This window comes from Monodon monoceros, unplaced genomic scaffold (genome assembly GCF_005190385.1).
Source record: "Monodon monoceros isolate NGI ecotype Baffin Bay Population unplaced genomic scaffold, NGI_Narwhal_1 Super_Scaffold_13, whole genome shotgun sequence".
NCBI lineage: Eukaryota > Metazoa > Chordata > Mammalia > Artiodactyla > Monodontidae > Monodon > Monodon monoceros.
Window position 1 is genome coordinate 47645417 of NW_021703769.1, and position 15434 is coordinate 47660850.

At 40.1% G+C, this 15434-nt stretch overlaps 1 protein-coding gene across 1 annotated transcript in view; it reads right to left on the bottom strand.

Annotated features, from left to right (window-relative positions):
* Window positions 1-15024, bottom strand: part of DSTN (destrin, actin depolymerizing factor) — a 34468-nt gene extending 19444 nt beyond the window's left edge. The window contains exon 1 of the mRNA XM_029221663.1: window positions 14738-15024. Coding sequence (XP_029077496.1) covers window positions 14738-14740 — 3 coding nt within the window. The 5' untranslated portion in view covers window positions 14741-15024. The remainder of the gene's footprint in view (window positions 1-14737) is intronic.
* Window positions 15025-15434: the final 410 nt, after the last annotated feature.

Genomic DNA, 15434 nt, shown 5'->3' on the forward strand with positions numbered 1-15434 from the left:
ATTCACAGGAAGACAGACAAGATGAAAAGGCAGAGAGCTATGTACCAGATGAAGGAACAAGATAAAACCCGAGAAAAACAACTAAATGAAACAGAGATAGGCAACCTTCCAGAAAAAGAATTCAGAATAATGATAGTGAAGATGATCCAGGGGGCTTCCCTGGTGGCGCAGTGGTTGGGAGTCCACCTGCCCATGCAGGGGGCGCGGGTTCATGCCCCGGTCCGGGAAGATCCCGCGTGCCGCCGAGCAGCTGGGCCCGTGAGCCATGGCCGCTGTGCCTGCGCGTCTGGAGCCTGTGCTCCGCGACAGGAGAGGCCACGGCAGTGAGAGGCCAGCGTACCGAAAAAAAAAAAAAAAGTGATCCAGGACCTCGGAAAAAGAATGGAGGCAAAGATTGAGTAGATGCAAGAAATGTTTAACAAAGATCTAGAAGAATTAAAAACAAACAGAGACGAACAATGCAATAACTGAAATGAAAACTACACTAGAAGGAATCAATAGCAGAATAACTGAGGCAGAAGAACGGGTAAGTGGCCTGGAAGACAGAATGGTGGAATTCACTGCTGCGGAACAGAATAAAGAAAAAAGAATGAAAAGAAATGAAGACAGCCTAAGAGACCTCTAGGACAACATTAAACTCAACACCATTCGCATTATAGGGGTCCCAGAAGGAGAAGAGAGAGAGAAAGGACCAGAGAAAATATTTCAAGAGATTATAGTCAAAAACTTCCCTAACATGGGAAAGGAAATAGCCACCCAAGTCCAGGAAGCGCAGAGAGTCCCATACAGGATAAACCCAAGGAGAAACACGCCGAGACACACAGTAATCAAATTGGCAAACATTAAAGACAAAGAAAACTTACTGAAAGCAGCAAGGGAAGAACGACAAATAACATACAAGGGAACTGCCATAAGGTTAACAGCTGATTTCTCAGCAGAAACTCTACAAGCCAGAAGGGAGTGGCATGATACACTGAAAGTGATGAAAGGGAAGAACCTACAACCAAGATTACTCTACTTGGCAAGGATCTCATTCAGATTCGATGGAGAAATCAAAAGCTTTACAGACAAGCAAAAGCTAAGAGAATTCAGCACCACCAAACCAGCTCCACAACAAATGCTAAAGGAACTTTTCTAAGTGGGAAACACAAGAGAAGAAAAGGATGTACAAAAACAAACCCAAAACAATTAAGAAAATGGTCATAGGAACATACATATTGATAATTACCTTAAATGTGAATGGATTAAATGTTCCAACCAAAAGACACAGACTTGCTGAATGGATACAAAAACAAGACCCATATATATGCTGTCTACAAGAGACCCATTTCAGACATAGGGACACATTCAGACTGAAAGTGAGGGGTTGGAAAAAGATATTCCATGCAAGTGAAAATCAAAAGAATGCTGGAGTAGCAATACTCATATCAGATAAAATAGACTTTAAAAAAAAGAATGTTACAAGAGACAAGGAATGGCACTACATAATGATCAAGGGATCAATCCAAGAAGATATAACAACTATAAATATATATGCACCAAACACAGGAGCACCTCAATACATAAGGCAACTGCTAACAGCTATAAAAGAGGAAATCAACAGTAACACAATAATAGTGGGGGACTTTTAACACCTCACTTACACCAATGGACAGATCATCCAAAATGAAAATAAATAAGGAAACAGAAGCTTTAAATGACACAATAGACCAGATAGATTTAATTGATATTTATAGGACATTCCATCCAAAAACAGATTACACTTCCTTCTCAAGTGCACACGGAACATTCTCCAGGATAGATCACATCTTGGGTCACAAATCAAGCCTCAGTAAATTTAAGAAAACTGAAATCATATCAAGCATCTTTTCTGACCACAACGCTATGAGATTAGATATGAATTACAGGGAAAAAAACATAAAAAACACAAACAAATGGAGGCTAAACAATATGTTACTAAATACAAAGAGATCACTGAAGAAATCAAAGAGGAAATCAAAAAATACCTAGAGACAAATGACAATGAAAACACGACGATCCAAAACCTATGTGATGCAGCAAAAGTAGTTCTAAGAGGGAAGTTTATAGCTATACAAGCCTACCTCAAGAAACAAGAAAAATCTCAAATAAACAATCTAAATTTACACCTAAAGCAATTAGAGAAAGAAGAACAAACAAAACCCAAAGTTAGCAGAAGGAAAGAAATCATAAAGATCAGAGCAGAAATAAATGAAATAGAAACAAAGAAAACAACAGCAAAAATCAATAAAACTAAAAGCTGGTTCTTTGAGAAGATAAACAAAATTGATAAACCATTAGCCAGACTCATCAAGAAAAAGAGGAGAGGACTGAAATCAATAAAATTAGAAATGAAACAGGAGAAGTTACAACAGACACCACAGAAATACAAAGCATCCTAAGAGACTACTACAAGCAACTCTATGCCAATAAAGTGGACAACCTGGAAGAAATGGACAAATTGTTAGAAAGGTATAACCTTCCAAGACTGAACCAGGAAGAAATAGAAAATATGAACAGACCAATCACAAGTAATGAAATTGAAACTGTGATTAACAATCTTCCAACAAACAAAAGTCCAGGACCAGATGGCTTCACAGGTGAATTCTATCAAACATTTAGAGAAGAGATAACACCCATCCCTCTCAAACTCTTCCAAAAAATTGTGGAGGAAGGAACACACCCAAACTCATTCTATGAGGCCACCATCACCCTGATACCAAAACCAGACAAAGATACTACAAAAAAAGAAAATTACAGACCAATATCATTGATGAATATAGATGCAAAAATCCTCAACAAAATACTAGCAAACCGAATCCAACAACACATTGAAAGGATCGTACACCATGATCAAGTGGGATTTATCCCAGGGATGCAAGGATTCTTCAATATACACAAATCAATCAATGTGATACACCATATTAACAAACTGAAGAATAAAAACCATATGATCATCTCAATAGATGGCAGAAAAAGCTTTTGGCAATATTCAACACCCATTTATGATAAAAACTCTCCAGAAAGTGGGCATAGAGGGAAACTACCTCAACATAATAAAGGCCATATATGACAAACCCACAGCAAACATCATTCTCAATGGTGAAAAACTGAAAGCATTTCCTCTAAGATCAGGAACAAGACAAGGATGTCCACTCTCACCACTATTATTCAACATAGTTTTGGAAGTCCTAGCCACAGCAATCAGAGAAGAATAACAAATAAAAAGAATACAAATTGGAAAAGAAGAAGTAAAACTGTCACTGTCTGCAAATGACATGACACTATACATACAGAATCCTAAAGATGTCATCAGAAAACTACTAGAGCTAATCAATGAATCTGGTAAAGTTGCAGGATACAAAATTAATGCACAGAACTCTCTTGCATTCCTATACACTAATGATGAAAAATCTGAAAGAGAAATTAAGGAAACAATCCCATTCACCATTGCAACAAAAAGAATAAAATACCTAGGAATAAACCTACCTAGGGAGACTAAAGACCTGTATGCAGAAAACTATAAGACACCGATGAAAGAAATTAAAGATGATACCAACAGATGGAGAGATATACCATGTTCTTGGACTGGAAGAATCAATACTGTGAAAATGACTATACTACCCAAAGCAATCTACAGATTAAATGCAATCCCTATCAAATTACCAATGGCATTTTTTACAGAACTAGAACAAAAAACCTTAAAATTTGTATGGACACACAAAAGACCCTGAATAGCCAAAGCAATCTTGAGGGAAAAAAACGGAGCTGGAGGAGTCAGACTCCCTGACTTCAGACTATACTATAAAGCTACAGTAATCAAGAAAATATGGTACTGGCACAAAAGCAGAAACATAGATCAATGGAACAAGACAGAACGCCCACAGATAAACCCACACACCTATGGTCAACTAATCTATGACAAAGGAGGCAAGAATACACAATGGAGAAAAGACAGTCTCTTCAATAAATGGTGTTGGGAAAACTGGACAGCTACATGTAAAAGAATGAAATTAGAACACTCCCTAACACCATACACAAAAATAAACTCAAAATGGATTCGAGACCTAAATGTAAGACGGACACTATAAAACTCTTAGAGGAAAACATAGGAAGAACACTCTTTGACATAAATCACAGCAAGATCTTTTTTGAACCATCTCCTAGAGTAATGGAAATAAAAACAAAAATAAACAAATGGGACCTAATGAAACTTCAAAGCTTTTGCACAGCAAAGGAAACCATACTCAAGACAAAAAGACAACCTTCAGAATGGGAGAAAAGATTTGCAAACGAATCAACGTACAAAGGATTAATCTCCAAAATATATAAACAGCTCATGCAGCTCAATATTAAAAAAACAAAGAACCCAATCCAAAAATGGGCAGAAGACCTAAATAGACATTTCTCCAAGGAAGACATACAGATGGCCAAGAAGCACATGAAAAGCTGCTCAACATCACTAATTTTTAGAGAAATGCAAATCAAAACTACAATGAGGTATCACTTCACACCAGTTAGAATGGGCATCATCAGAAAATCTACAAACAACAAATGCTAGAGAGGGTGTGGAGAAAAGGGAACCCTCTTGCACTGTTGGTAGGAATGTAAATTGATACAGCTACTATGGAGAACAGTATGGAGGTTCCTTAAAAAACTGAAAATAGAATTACCATGTGACCCAGCAATCCCACTACTGGGCATATACCCAGAGAAAACCATAATTCAAAAAGACACATGCACCCCAATGTTCATTGCAGCACTATTTACAATAGCCAGGTCATGGAAGCAACCTAAATGCCCATCGACAGACGAATGGACAAAGAAGATGTGGTACATATACACAATGGAATATTACTCAATAAAAAGGAACGAAATTGGGTCATTTGTAGAGACGTGGGTGCATCTGGCGACTGTCATACAGAGTGAAGTAAGTCAGAAAGAGAAAAACAAGTATCGTATGTTAACGCATATATGTGGAACCTAGAAAAATGGTACAGATGAACCGGTTTGCAGGGCAGAAAATGAGACACAGATGTAGAGAACAAACGTATGGACACCAAGGGGGGAAAGCGGCGGGGGTGGGGTGTGTGTGCTGAATTGGGCGATTGGGATTGACATGTATACACTGATGTGTATAAAATTGATGACTAATAAGAACCTGCTGTATAAAAAAATAAATAAATTTAAATTTTTTTTAAAAAAAGAACATCAGTGGTTGTTGGGGATTGGAGGAGGTATTAATATGGGCACTTTTTTGGAGTGAAGGAACTATCCTATATTTTGATTGTGGTGGTAGTTACACAACTGTATATGGCCAAAATCTGCAGAACTTACACTAAAAATGGTGAATTTTACTTTATGTAAATTATCCCAAATGGAAAAAGTATACATTACTTTTAGTTTTTACTTCAAGAGCAACAATGTAAAAAATACTCTAGTCCCTTTTGAGAAAGATAATACTGAACACACCATAAGCTAATGGTAAACGATGTTGTCTTAGCTTAACAACTTGGCTTCTCTGGAGGATGAGCTAGCATGTCAGTGAACCGAAGACAGGAAGCCGACTTGATGCTGTTGGTTAACTGATCTACCTTTGTTCCGTGGTCACACTCAGTTTCTAAGCCCTACCAAATTCCTCCTTAAATGTGTATTTCAAATCTATCCCTTCTCATCTACTCTTCAAATCTTCTATCACGCCCAAGATTAAAAATCTTCACCAATTCCCAAGCACCCACAAAAGTCCAAATTCATTAACACAGCATAAGAGGCCCTTTATTATCTGAACCAACCTACCCTTCCAGATTTATCTTCCACCACAGGCAACAATATTACTCACTGTTACCTTTCAGGAAGGAATTTGGCCATTTTTACCAAGAGCCTTAAAACAATCTAAACTCTTTGACCCTTTAACCTAGTATTCCTACTTCAAGGAATTTATTCTGGGGAAATAATCTGCATAATACTAAAAATGAGACAGTCCAAATAAAAACAGAAGAATTACTAAGAAAATCATAATATATCCACAGGATAGCTTGTGATACAGCTGTTAAAATTATGTTTATGGTAAGCTTTTAATGACATGGGGGAAATAATTATGATTTGGTTTAAGTGAAAAAATAAGCTAGATATAAAGTTTTATGTACAGTAAAATACATAGAGGAAAAAGAAATTTCATCTATAACAGTGGGAATATAAGTGACTTTATCTACTCCCTAGTTTCCTCTATTTTCCAAGTTTTCTATGATGAGCAAATTTTAAAAATCAGAAATATATACACACAAACACCAAACTTTTGACTCAGTAATTGCATACCTAGGACTCTATTTTGAACAAACAATGCCAATGAAGGCAAACATTTATGTTCAAGGATGACTGGGCACTACTTACAATACAGGTTAAAATCTAACAGGAAGATGATTTAATACCATCACTGTATATGTATAATACCATTACAGTTTAAATAGTTTTTACAGATATATTTAACACACCATAAAATTGACCCATTTAAAGTGTAAATTCAGTGGGCTTTAGTATATTCACATTTGTGCATCCAGCACAGTCTAGTTTTAGAACATTCTGAACACCTTAAAAAGAAACCCAGTACTCATGAACAATCACTCCTCTTTCCCATTCTTACCCACCCCAAACCTAGCCAACCACAAATTTACTTCCTGTCTCTATGTATCTGCCAATCCTGGATATTCTATATAAATGGAATCATACAACATGCAGTCTTTTTCTGACTGGCTTCTTTCACTTTACATGTGTTAACGTTCATCCATATCATAGCATGTATCAGTACATCATTTATTTTACTGACAAATACTACTCCATTGTACAGATACACTACATTTTATCTATCCAATCATCAGTTGATGGACATCTGGGTTGTTTCCACTTTGAGGCTATTATGAATAACACTATGAACATTCATGTACAAGTTTTTATGTGGACATGTGTTTTCATTTCACTTGGGTATATAACTAGGAGTGAAACTGCTGGGTCATATGGTAACGCCTAAGTTTAACTTCTTAAGGAAATGTCAAACCATTCTCCAAAATGGCTGCACCATCGTACATTCCCACCAGCAACATATGTGGGAGGGTTCCAACTTCCCCATGCCCTTGCCAACATGTTAGTTTTTTTACAGCCATCCTAGTGGGTATGAAATAGGATCTCACTATGTTTTGATCTGCATTTCCTAGTGGCTAATGATTTTGAGCATATTTTCATGAGCTTATTGACCATCTGTGTATCTTCCTTTAGAAAAATGTCTATTCAAAGCCTTTGCCTATATAATTCAGTTGTCTTTTTATTGTTGAGTTGTAAGAGTTCTTCATATATTCTGCAAGTTCCTTGTCAGACATGATTTGCAAATATTTTCTCCCATTCTCTGGGTTGTCTTTTCCACTTTCTCAATGGTGTTCTTTGATGCAAAAAAGTTTTCAATTCTAATAAAGTCCAATTTACCTATTTTTCTCTTGGCACCTGTGCTTTTGGTGTCACTGCCTAAAAATACCACGAAAATTGTCAAAAAAACACTGCCTAATCCAAGTTCACAAAGATTTATGCCTATGTTTTCTTCTAGGAGTTTTATAGCTTTAGCTCTTATATTTAGGTCTATGACCATTTTGAGTTAAATTTTGTATATAGTGTGAAGCAGGGATCCAAATTCATTCATGTGGACATCAGCTGTCCCAGCATCATTTGTTGAAGACGCTATTCGTTTCCCCATTAAATTAGCTTGACACCCTTGTCACATTGAGATGTGAGAAATAAAGGACATAAAACTGTTACAGATGAACTCAACTGTTTGAGAAAAATCTACATTGACATTCTCCAGATATTCACTATCTCCCTTATTTCCATTATAGTACTTATTACAATCTCCAATTATCTTATTTATTTACTGATTTCTTACCTGTCTCCCCCATAAGAATGTATATTCCATAGGAAAAGGGACTTTGTCTTGTACACTGTTGAATCTCTAGAACCTACAACAGTACTTGATTCCCAGAAGGTACCTAACACTTATTTATTGAAAGAATGAGCATATGTTTAAAATGGCCTGAAAGAAAGTGCACCAAATGCACTTTGGATAGGACTGTCATTACAACTCAATTTTCCTTAATGTAATATAACGAACATACATTGTTATTACAATCAGATGTGAAGATATTTTAAAGATCGGTAATACTTCTGCATCAATTTGTTGTTCCTCAAAGTTCCAAGAACCTCAATTTTTTTTTTTTTTTTTGCGGTACGCGGGCCTCTCACTGTTGTGGCCTCTCCCATTGCGGAGCACAGGCTCCAGACGCACAGGCTCAGCGGCCATGGCTCACGAGCCCAGCCGCTCTGCGGCATGTGGGATCTTCCCGGACCGGGGCACGAACCCCTGTCCCATGCATCGGCAGGTGGACTCTCAACCACTGCGCCACTAGGGAAGCCCCAAGAACCTCAATTTTTGCCAAACTATTTTGGCTTCTTTTATATAGTACCCCAGCACAATGACACCACCAACTACCTAGTGGCTCAGGTCTAAATCTTCGGAATTATCTTTGATGTCTTTCTTTCCCCTATGCCACACACCCAAATGATCAGTAAGTCCGGTCAGCTCTTCCCCCAAATATACAATATCCAATCACTTCTCACTATCCCAGTACTAACAATCCTAATCCAAGCTACCACTGACTGACTGAATAATAGCAACAGTCAATCAGTTTTGTCCCCATTTGTACATCTAAATCCTATCTCACTCCACAACTTAACACCCTAACACCTCCCTACCACCAGACACCGGACAGCTTCCTGGTGCAATCACCTTGGCTCACCCAGCTCTAGCTCCTGCCTACAGTCCATTTCCTACTTTTCTCCCTGCTTTTCACTGAATTCCAACTACACAAACCTTTTTTTGTCCCTGGCATGTCAAGCTCATTCTCTTCTCAAGGCCTTTCTACTTACAGAGTTCCTTCTGCCTAAAATCCTCTTAACATGGCTAGCTAGCTCCTTCTTGCCATGCAAGTCTTAAGCTCAAATGTCACCCCAAGAGGACTTCCCTAAGAATCTACCCCAAGGTAGCCAACTTTTCTAGTACTCCCTGTTGATCACCCTATTTTTTTCACACCAGTTGCCATTACCTGACATGATCTTGTAATTTTTTGGTTGTCCCTCCCACCTGCCCACCTCCATTAGAATATAACTTCTACAAGGAATGGACTTTGTTTTTCTGTACTGTATGCCAAGTACCTGAGTCAGTTCTTGGCATATAATAACTTCTCAAATATTTATTGAATAGATGATTGCTATTCTAAACCTTGAGGGCAATGAACAACTGTGTTTCATTCTCCATTAATTACTTCAAGAAAAATATAACTATGAGTGGAAGACAAGATATTTTTACATCAAGGATCAAAATCACCTCAAAAGTCAAATTAAAAAGTTGATCATAAAAAAATGATCATATATAATGACTCCAAGTGAAATAAAATTAGTTTAAAGAAATAATAAACAATTAGAAACATGTTTTTATGCACTCCTTCACCGTTTTCATTTTATCTACACTTATTAAGTAAACACTGATGTGCTCAGAATATAAAGAAAAGAGACTGTTAAACTTGGATCTAAGGTTGTTTAATATTATTATTTTAGCCAGTGCTGATAAGCACTTTACTATGTGCCAGGCATTGCTTTACTTACATGCATCGACAAAATGTTGTGACGGTTAAGTACTATTATCATTCCCACTTGGAGGAATGATGAAATTGAGGCACAGAACAGTCAGTAATGTGTCTAAGGTTATACCGTCAGTAAGTGGCAGAGCCAAGATTCAAAAAACCTAGGCAGCCAGACTCTGGGCTCAAGCTCTTAACCACTTCTCAGTATAGTTTAACAGTAATGATAACAATACCTACCTCACTGGGTTGCTAGAAGGATTGAGTGAGATAAGTTAACACAATGCCTGATACACAGTAAATACTTATAAGTTATCTAAGATAGCATTAATTCTTGTTCTTTCATTTGTTGAGCTTTCAAGTGCTTTTCTATGGTTCAGGATGCCTCAGTGAGCATCAAATACCATTCAGTTTCATTTTTAAGAAAGAAAGAGAATTGGCATTACTGAGCAGTTTTTGCATGTCAGAATTAGTTGAAAGGTGCTACTCTAATAATACTTGCCTTATCTATCTCAAAGGATTTTCACTGTTAAGACTGGAACTAAATTATAACGCAATATACAAAGGGGAGGTACTATTCAATTAGTTCAGTACTTAAAACTCAATTCCCATTGTATTAAAAAAAAGGTATGTGGGAATAGAAAGTATAAAAATTAAAGTAATCCATCTCCATGGGACCCGGCCCCATCATGATGAAGAATGCCCTCTCATTCACTCATTCGTGTTCATTTGGTAACATCTGTTGCGGGCCTACTTGGAGAGGTATTGTGGTATTGAAATATACAAATCCTAGCCAATGGAGCTCAACAGTCTAGTCCCACAAAACATCTTAATAAGTTCCATAAAAGGGATTCACAGGCCACCTCAGCACTGTCAGTCATATGCAGACATGCCAAGAATTAACAAAAGTGTTGGTAACCACACTAACGTCCCCTTACAAATTAAACAGGCCAATCCACAAAGTCTGAGGCTGGTCCATTAAGGTGGCCACTAACCACACGTGGTTTAGAGAGTCCATTAAACATGGCCAGTGCTGCCGAGGAACTGCATTTTTAATTTTATTTCACTTTAATTAACTTAAATTTTTAAATTCATTATCAATTCCATTACTGGAAAACTAAGTATGCTTGGAGCAACTTAAGTATATGACTCTGCTTTTTCAACTATAAATTTTATGTCTAAATATATACCAAATATTTCCAATGAAAATTGAGCATCTGAATTGAGCTGTGCTGAGTATAAAATATACAGTGGATTTCAAACAATTTGTATGAGAGAAGAATGTAAAATGTCTCATTTTTTAATTGATTAAATGTTGATACAATATTTCAGATATATTGGGTTAAACAAATTTCGTCTTTTCTTTTTACCTTTTTAATGGGGCTACTAGAAAATTTAAAAATACATATGTAACTCACATTTTATTTCTATTCGACAACATTGGTCTAAAGATGACTTACAACGTTTTTAAAACAAGGCCTCAATGATTTGAGAATTCCTCAGAGCCTCAGAGCTTCTATAACTGACTTAAAAGATAGCTCCAGAGCCAGCTGGAGAAGTTTTACCTATATCTGCCCATGCTTTAGTTTTAGCTCTATTACTTAAAAAAGAAAACACTACCACCAACAAAAATGTGCTCTGTGAAAGAATTTAAAAATTTACAAGTTGGCCATCTTCTGAAAACAAGCCAAGACAGGAATATGGGTAGAAAATTCTATGGGTAGAAAAATACGGGTAGAAATAGGAGGAACAACCTATAAGGTAACGCAAAAATGTTGAAAGTAGTAAACAGTCTTCCTCTAATGTGATCCAAAAGCACAAACACACAGATAAATCAGTTTTAAATGTAGGTTTCCTGCTACAATACGCACTGAAGTTTCTACCTTTCAAGTGCTCGTCCTAAGCCTTGTTGCAACAGAATAAGTTCTTTGACGGTCCCTTGTCTCCCCAGAGGTAACCACTCCTGTGTCAAAGACGTAATGTACTGGCCGATTAAGGAGATGATTTTTGCAGGTTATTGCATTTGAGAGAACATTAATTGAAATGAGGAACATCTCAAAAACAAACAAAAACAACAACAAAAAAGGACAGAGACCTGGGGCTGGTAAACTGAGGAGTCTTGAGGAAGCCTGGGGACATGTCTTAATCTGGAAGTAAGCGAGAGCAGGATCCTTCTGTTGCCCTGAACATAAAATGATGGGAGGAAAAAGATGCGTATTTACCTGTAAAGGTAACATAAAAACCTGAAATATGGCAAAAAGTTAACCTTTTCTTTTTTTGTACAAAGGAACTTATTATTCTGTGTACCTTCCTGCTTAAAATGTTTCAAAATTAATTTTTAAATTATTTTAAAACCTGATGTGGAGTCAGAAAAGGCCACAAGTCAATTAAACCTTTACAGACTGTTTTCTAATATGTTAAATGGGCACAGGAACACATGCCCAACCTCTTCCACTAGATTGCTGTAAGTAAGAGTGTTTTTGCTAATCATCAAGTGGAAGAATACAGGTGTAATTCAGTCTGAGCCAACAGCTCAGTTTGTTAGAGCCGAGTTCTGATTAGGGTAAGGTTAAGGGTTAGATTATCATGCAGACCTTTACTGTTTCAGGGACAAGACTACACTCTGACTTCCCAGAGAGCCACTGGTTACAAGAGGAGCTAGGCCAGTCTCCTGTGATGTCTCAATCCATGCCCAACAGGAAGAACTACTCAGCAGATAACCCTAGGAATTTGATGGTAGGCTGGTAAATAATCTTTGTATGAGGAAGCTGGCGCACCCAGTACACACGCACACCAAAGTTTTGTTTGGAGTGTGTAGATGTGGTTCCTGTGGAGGGTAGGCTTTTTTTTTTTTTTTTTTTGGCACTGTAAAGTGAGACTTTAAAAACATGAAATCTCATCTTAAAGTGCTCAGGGTGATCTGAGTTGGTTTCAAATTGCTTTATTCCCAAGTGCTTCGAGAAGACTTGGTGAGTACCAGGAAGTGATTTTGTTAATGTAGAACAAATCCATCAACAGTTAAAAAATTTAATCTGAATACTTGGAACCAAGTATCCAACCAACAGATCTAAACAGTTTCAAATAGAGAGGTAAAGTGCTAAAATCAGGGAATAAACGTACATCCTCATAATATTCTCTAATAGCTGGAATGAAGGGAGAAGCTCTGTGCTCATAAGGCTAAATACAAGAGTAAGCTTTAAAAATGGTCATCTGCACAAATGAACTGATCTACGAAACAGACAGACTCACAGACAAAGAGAACAGACTTGTGGTTGCCAAGGGGGAGGGGGTTGGGGAGGGACAGACTGAGGTTGGGGTTAGCAGATGTAAGCTTCTACATATAGATCCTACTGTATAGCACAGAAAACTATATTCAACATCCTATGATAAACCATACCAGAAAACAATATTTTAAAAAGAATGTATATATATGTATGACTGAAGCACTCTGCTGGACAGCAGAAATGAACACAACATTGTAAGTCAACTGTGTCAATTAAAATAATAAAATAAAGATGGTCACCTGTACTCTAAACTCTCTTTCTTTGCAAGCATCCTAACAAGAGTAGTTCATAAGTTCTTCCGACCTCCCGAAGTTTGAAACGTACTCGGAATCACCCATCTTGATTAATTTTTATTTCTCCTCCTCCTTCCGAACCATAAATATTTTAAACAGACTCTTCATTTTATTTGAATGTATAGAAATAAGAAAATTAAGCTTTAAAGTTTAAGCATTTAGCTAAAGTAAAAAGGTTTGGTCCTATTTTCAAACAGAAAATAAAGTTATGTCAAATCAGAAGGCACTAAAGCCGGCTCCAGCCTGATTCAAAGCACTTTCATCTGAGAGGATGGTCTTAAATTTATGAAAACTCAAAGCCCTAAGATTAAGTCTTTTAGCATAAAGTAGTAATATAAAGTAGTACAATCTTAAAGAAGTTAGAAAGTTGTAAGATGCCGATCTCCTTTGTAGCTTACAAAATCAAACCAAAGAAGAACCAAAAACTGAACAACATCAAATTCGTACTACATATCCTCAGTCATCCAGAAACTACTGTTTAATCTCTAATTTTCTTCCACCACTGAGCCAGTCTGCATAGCCCTGAAAGGCGCAATACCTTAAGAAAACCCAAATTGTCATTCAGTGAAAACATTGTGTAGGAAGATAAACTGGTACCGTTTCCAGGCAGACAGATGCAATAACAGTGTAATATTTCCAGCAAAGTCTGGTAAGCCTTTGCCTGCAAATCATTGACCAAAAATGGTAACAGAATGCGCAGACTACAGAAAACGACAAAATGTCCTACTTGATCGTCCACTTAAGAGCACGGTTCTACAGCAAACGAGAGTGACAGTTTAGAGGGGAAAATACGTGAATTAAGCAGTCCAACACCTAGAATATGCGGAACATCTGTTTACTTTTTAGCGACTCGAATAGCTTAATGGACTTTAAAAAGCTTTTTCATTTGCTTTAGTTAGCATCCCAGCATCATGCCCACCCCCTGCCCGCTAAATGCTGGCAGAGCCAACCTGTTTGCAGGTAAAAGAAAATCTGTGACCGTACATGGAGGCCGGACAGGCCACCGCCCGGCCGAACGCGCAGGACGAGGAGCTGCGGGACGCGGACCACCGGGGGCGGCAGCAAAGGACCGCAGGCCCGGTTCGGAATCGCGGGGGTCACGCTCGGTGGCCATCCCGCCCCCCAGGTGGCTCAATAAAGGCCTCGTTCCCTCCTCAAGACGCACGGACCTCAGAAGCCGAAACCGCCCGAGTCGCCGACCGCCCGCTCCCGGCCTCGGCGAAACGTGCGCCAAAGAGGCCCCACCCGGGAGCGCGGGCGGACCCCGGGCGGCGTCGCCGGGGCGGGGGGTCGACCCCGGCTGGGCTACCGAGGCCAGGGGGAGGCCCCGCGCCGGCGGCGACGGCGAGAATGCAGCGGCCGGGGAGCCGCCCCGGCGCGGGGCCCAGCGGGTCCGCGGCGGCCGAAGCCCGGGTCCCCCCGCGCCGCCGCCGCCACGACCCCGCGGCGCCCCGGGCCCCCAGCTTACCATCTTCGCCGCGGCGGCCGCAAAGCGCGGAGAGGCAGCCGGCGAGCACCAAATCTGCGGAGCGACCTCCTCACAGCAACCCCGCTAGGCTCCCAGGGACTGGCGGGCGCCTCGGGCCCAGACGCGGCGGCGCACGTCACGCGCTGCCCACCGTTGCTACGCAACCGGCCGGCCTGGCAACGCCCCGCCCCGGCAGTCCCCCCAACCCCGACTCCGCGGGGGCGGGGTCTTCCTCGCCTTCCGGAGAAGGGGCACCGGGTACCCCTCACCAGCTCTGGCCTGTGGGGCGGGGGCGAGGTCCTCCCCCAACAGCTCTGGACGAGGGGGCGGAGCTTCAGCTGGCACCTGCGGGCGAGGGGCGGTGGCCCCTTCACCGGGGCGGGACCACGTAGCGCCCCGCCCACTGCGCCGCCGTTGCCCTTACATGGAAGTAGCCACCTGGCCAGGTGTGCACCGCCGCGAGGGGCGGGGCCTGGGAGGGGGAGGGGTGAGAGGGGCGGGGCCCGCGGCAGAGGAGCCGGGGAGGAGGAGGAGGGGGGAGGGAGGAGGAGGGGGAGGGAGGAAGGAGGACGAGAGGGAGCGAGGGAGGGACGAAGAAAGGATCAGCGGGAGCCGGGGCGCTGGCGGTCGCGGGGGCCGCGCGTCCCGCATTTTTTACCTACTTTGGTGAGATTCCCGCCATCCTCGCCTGATTGGC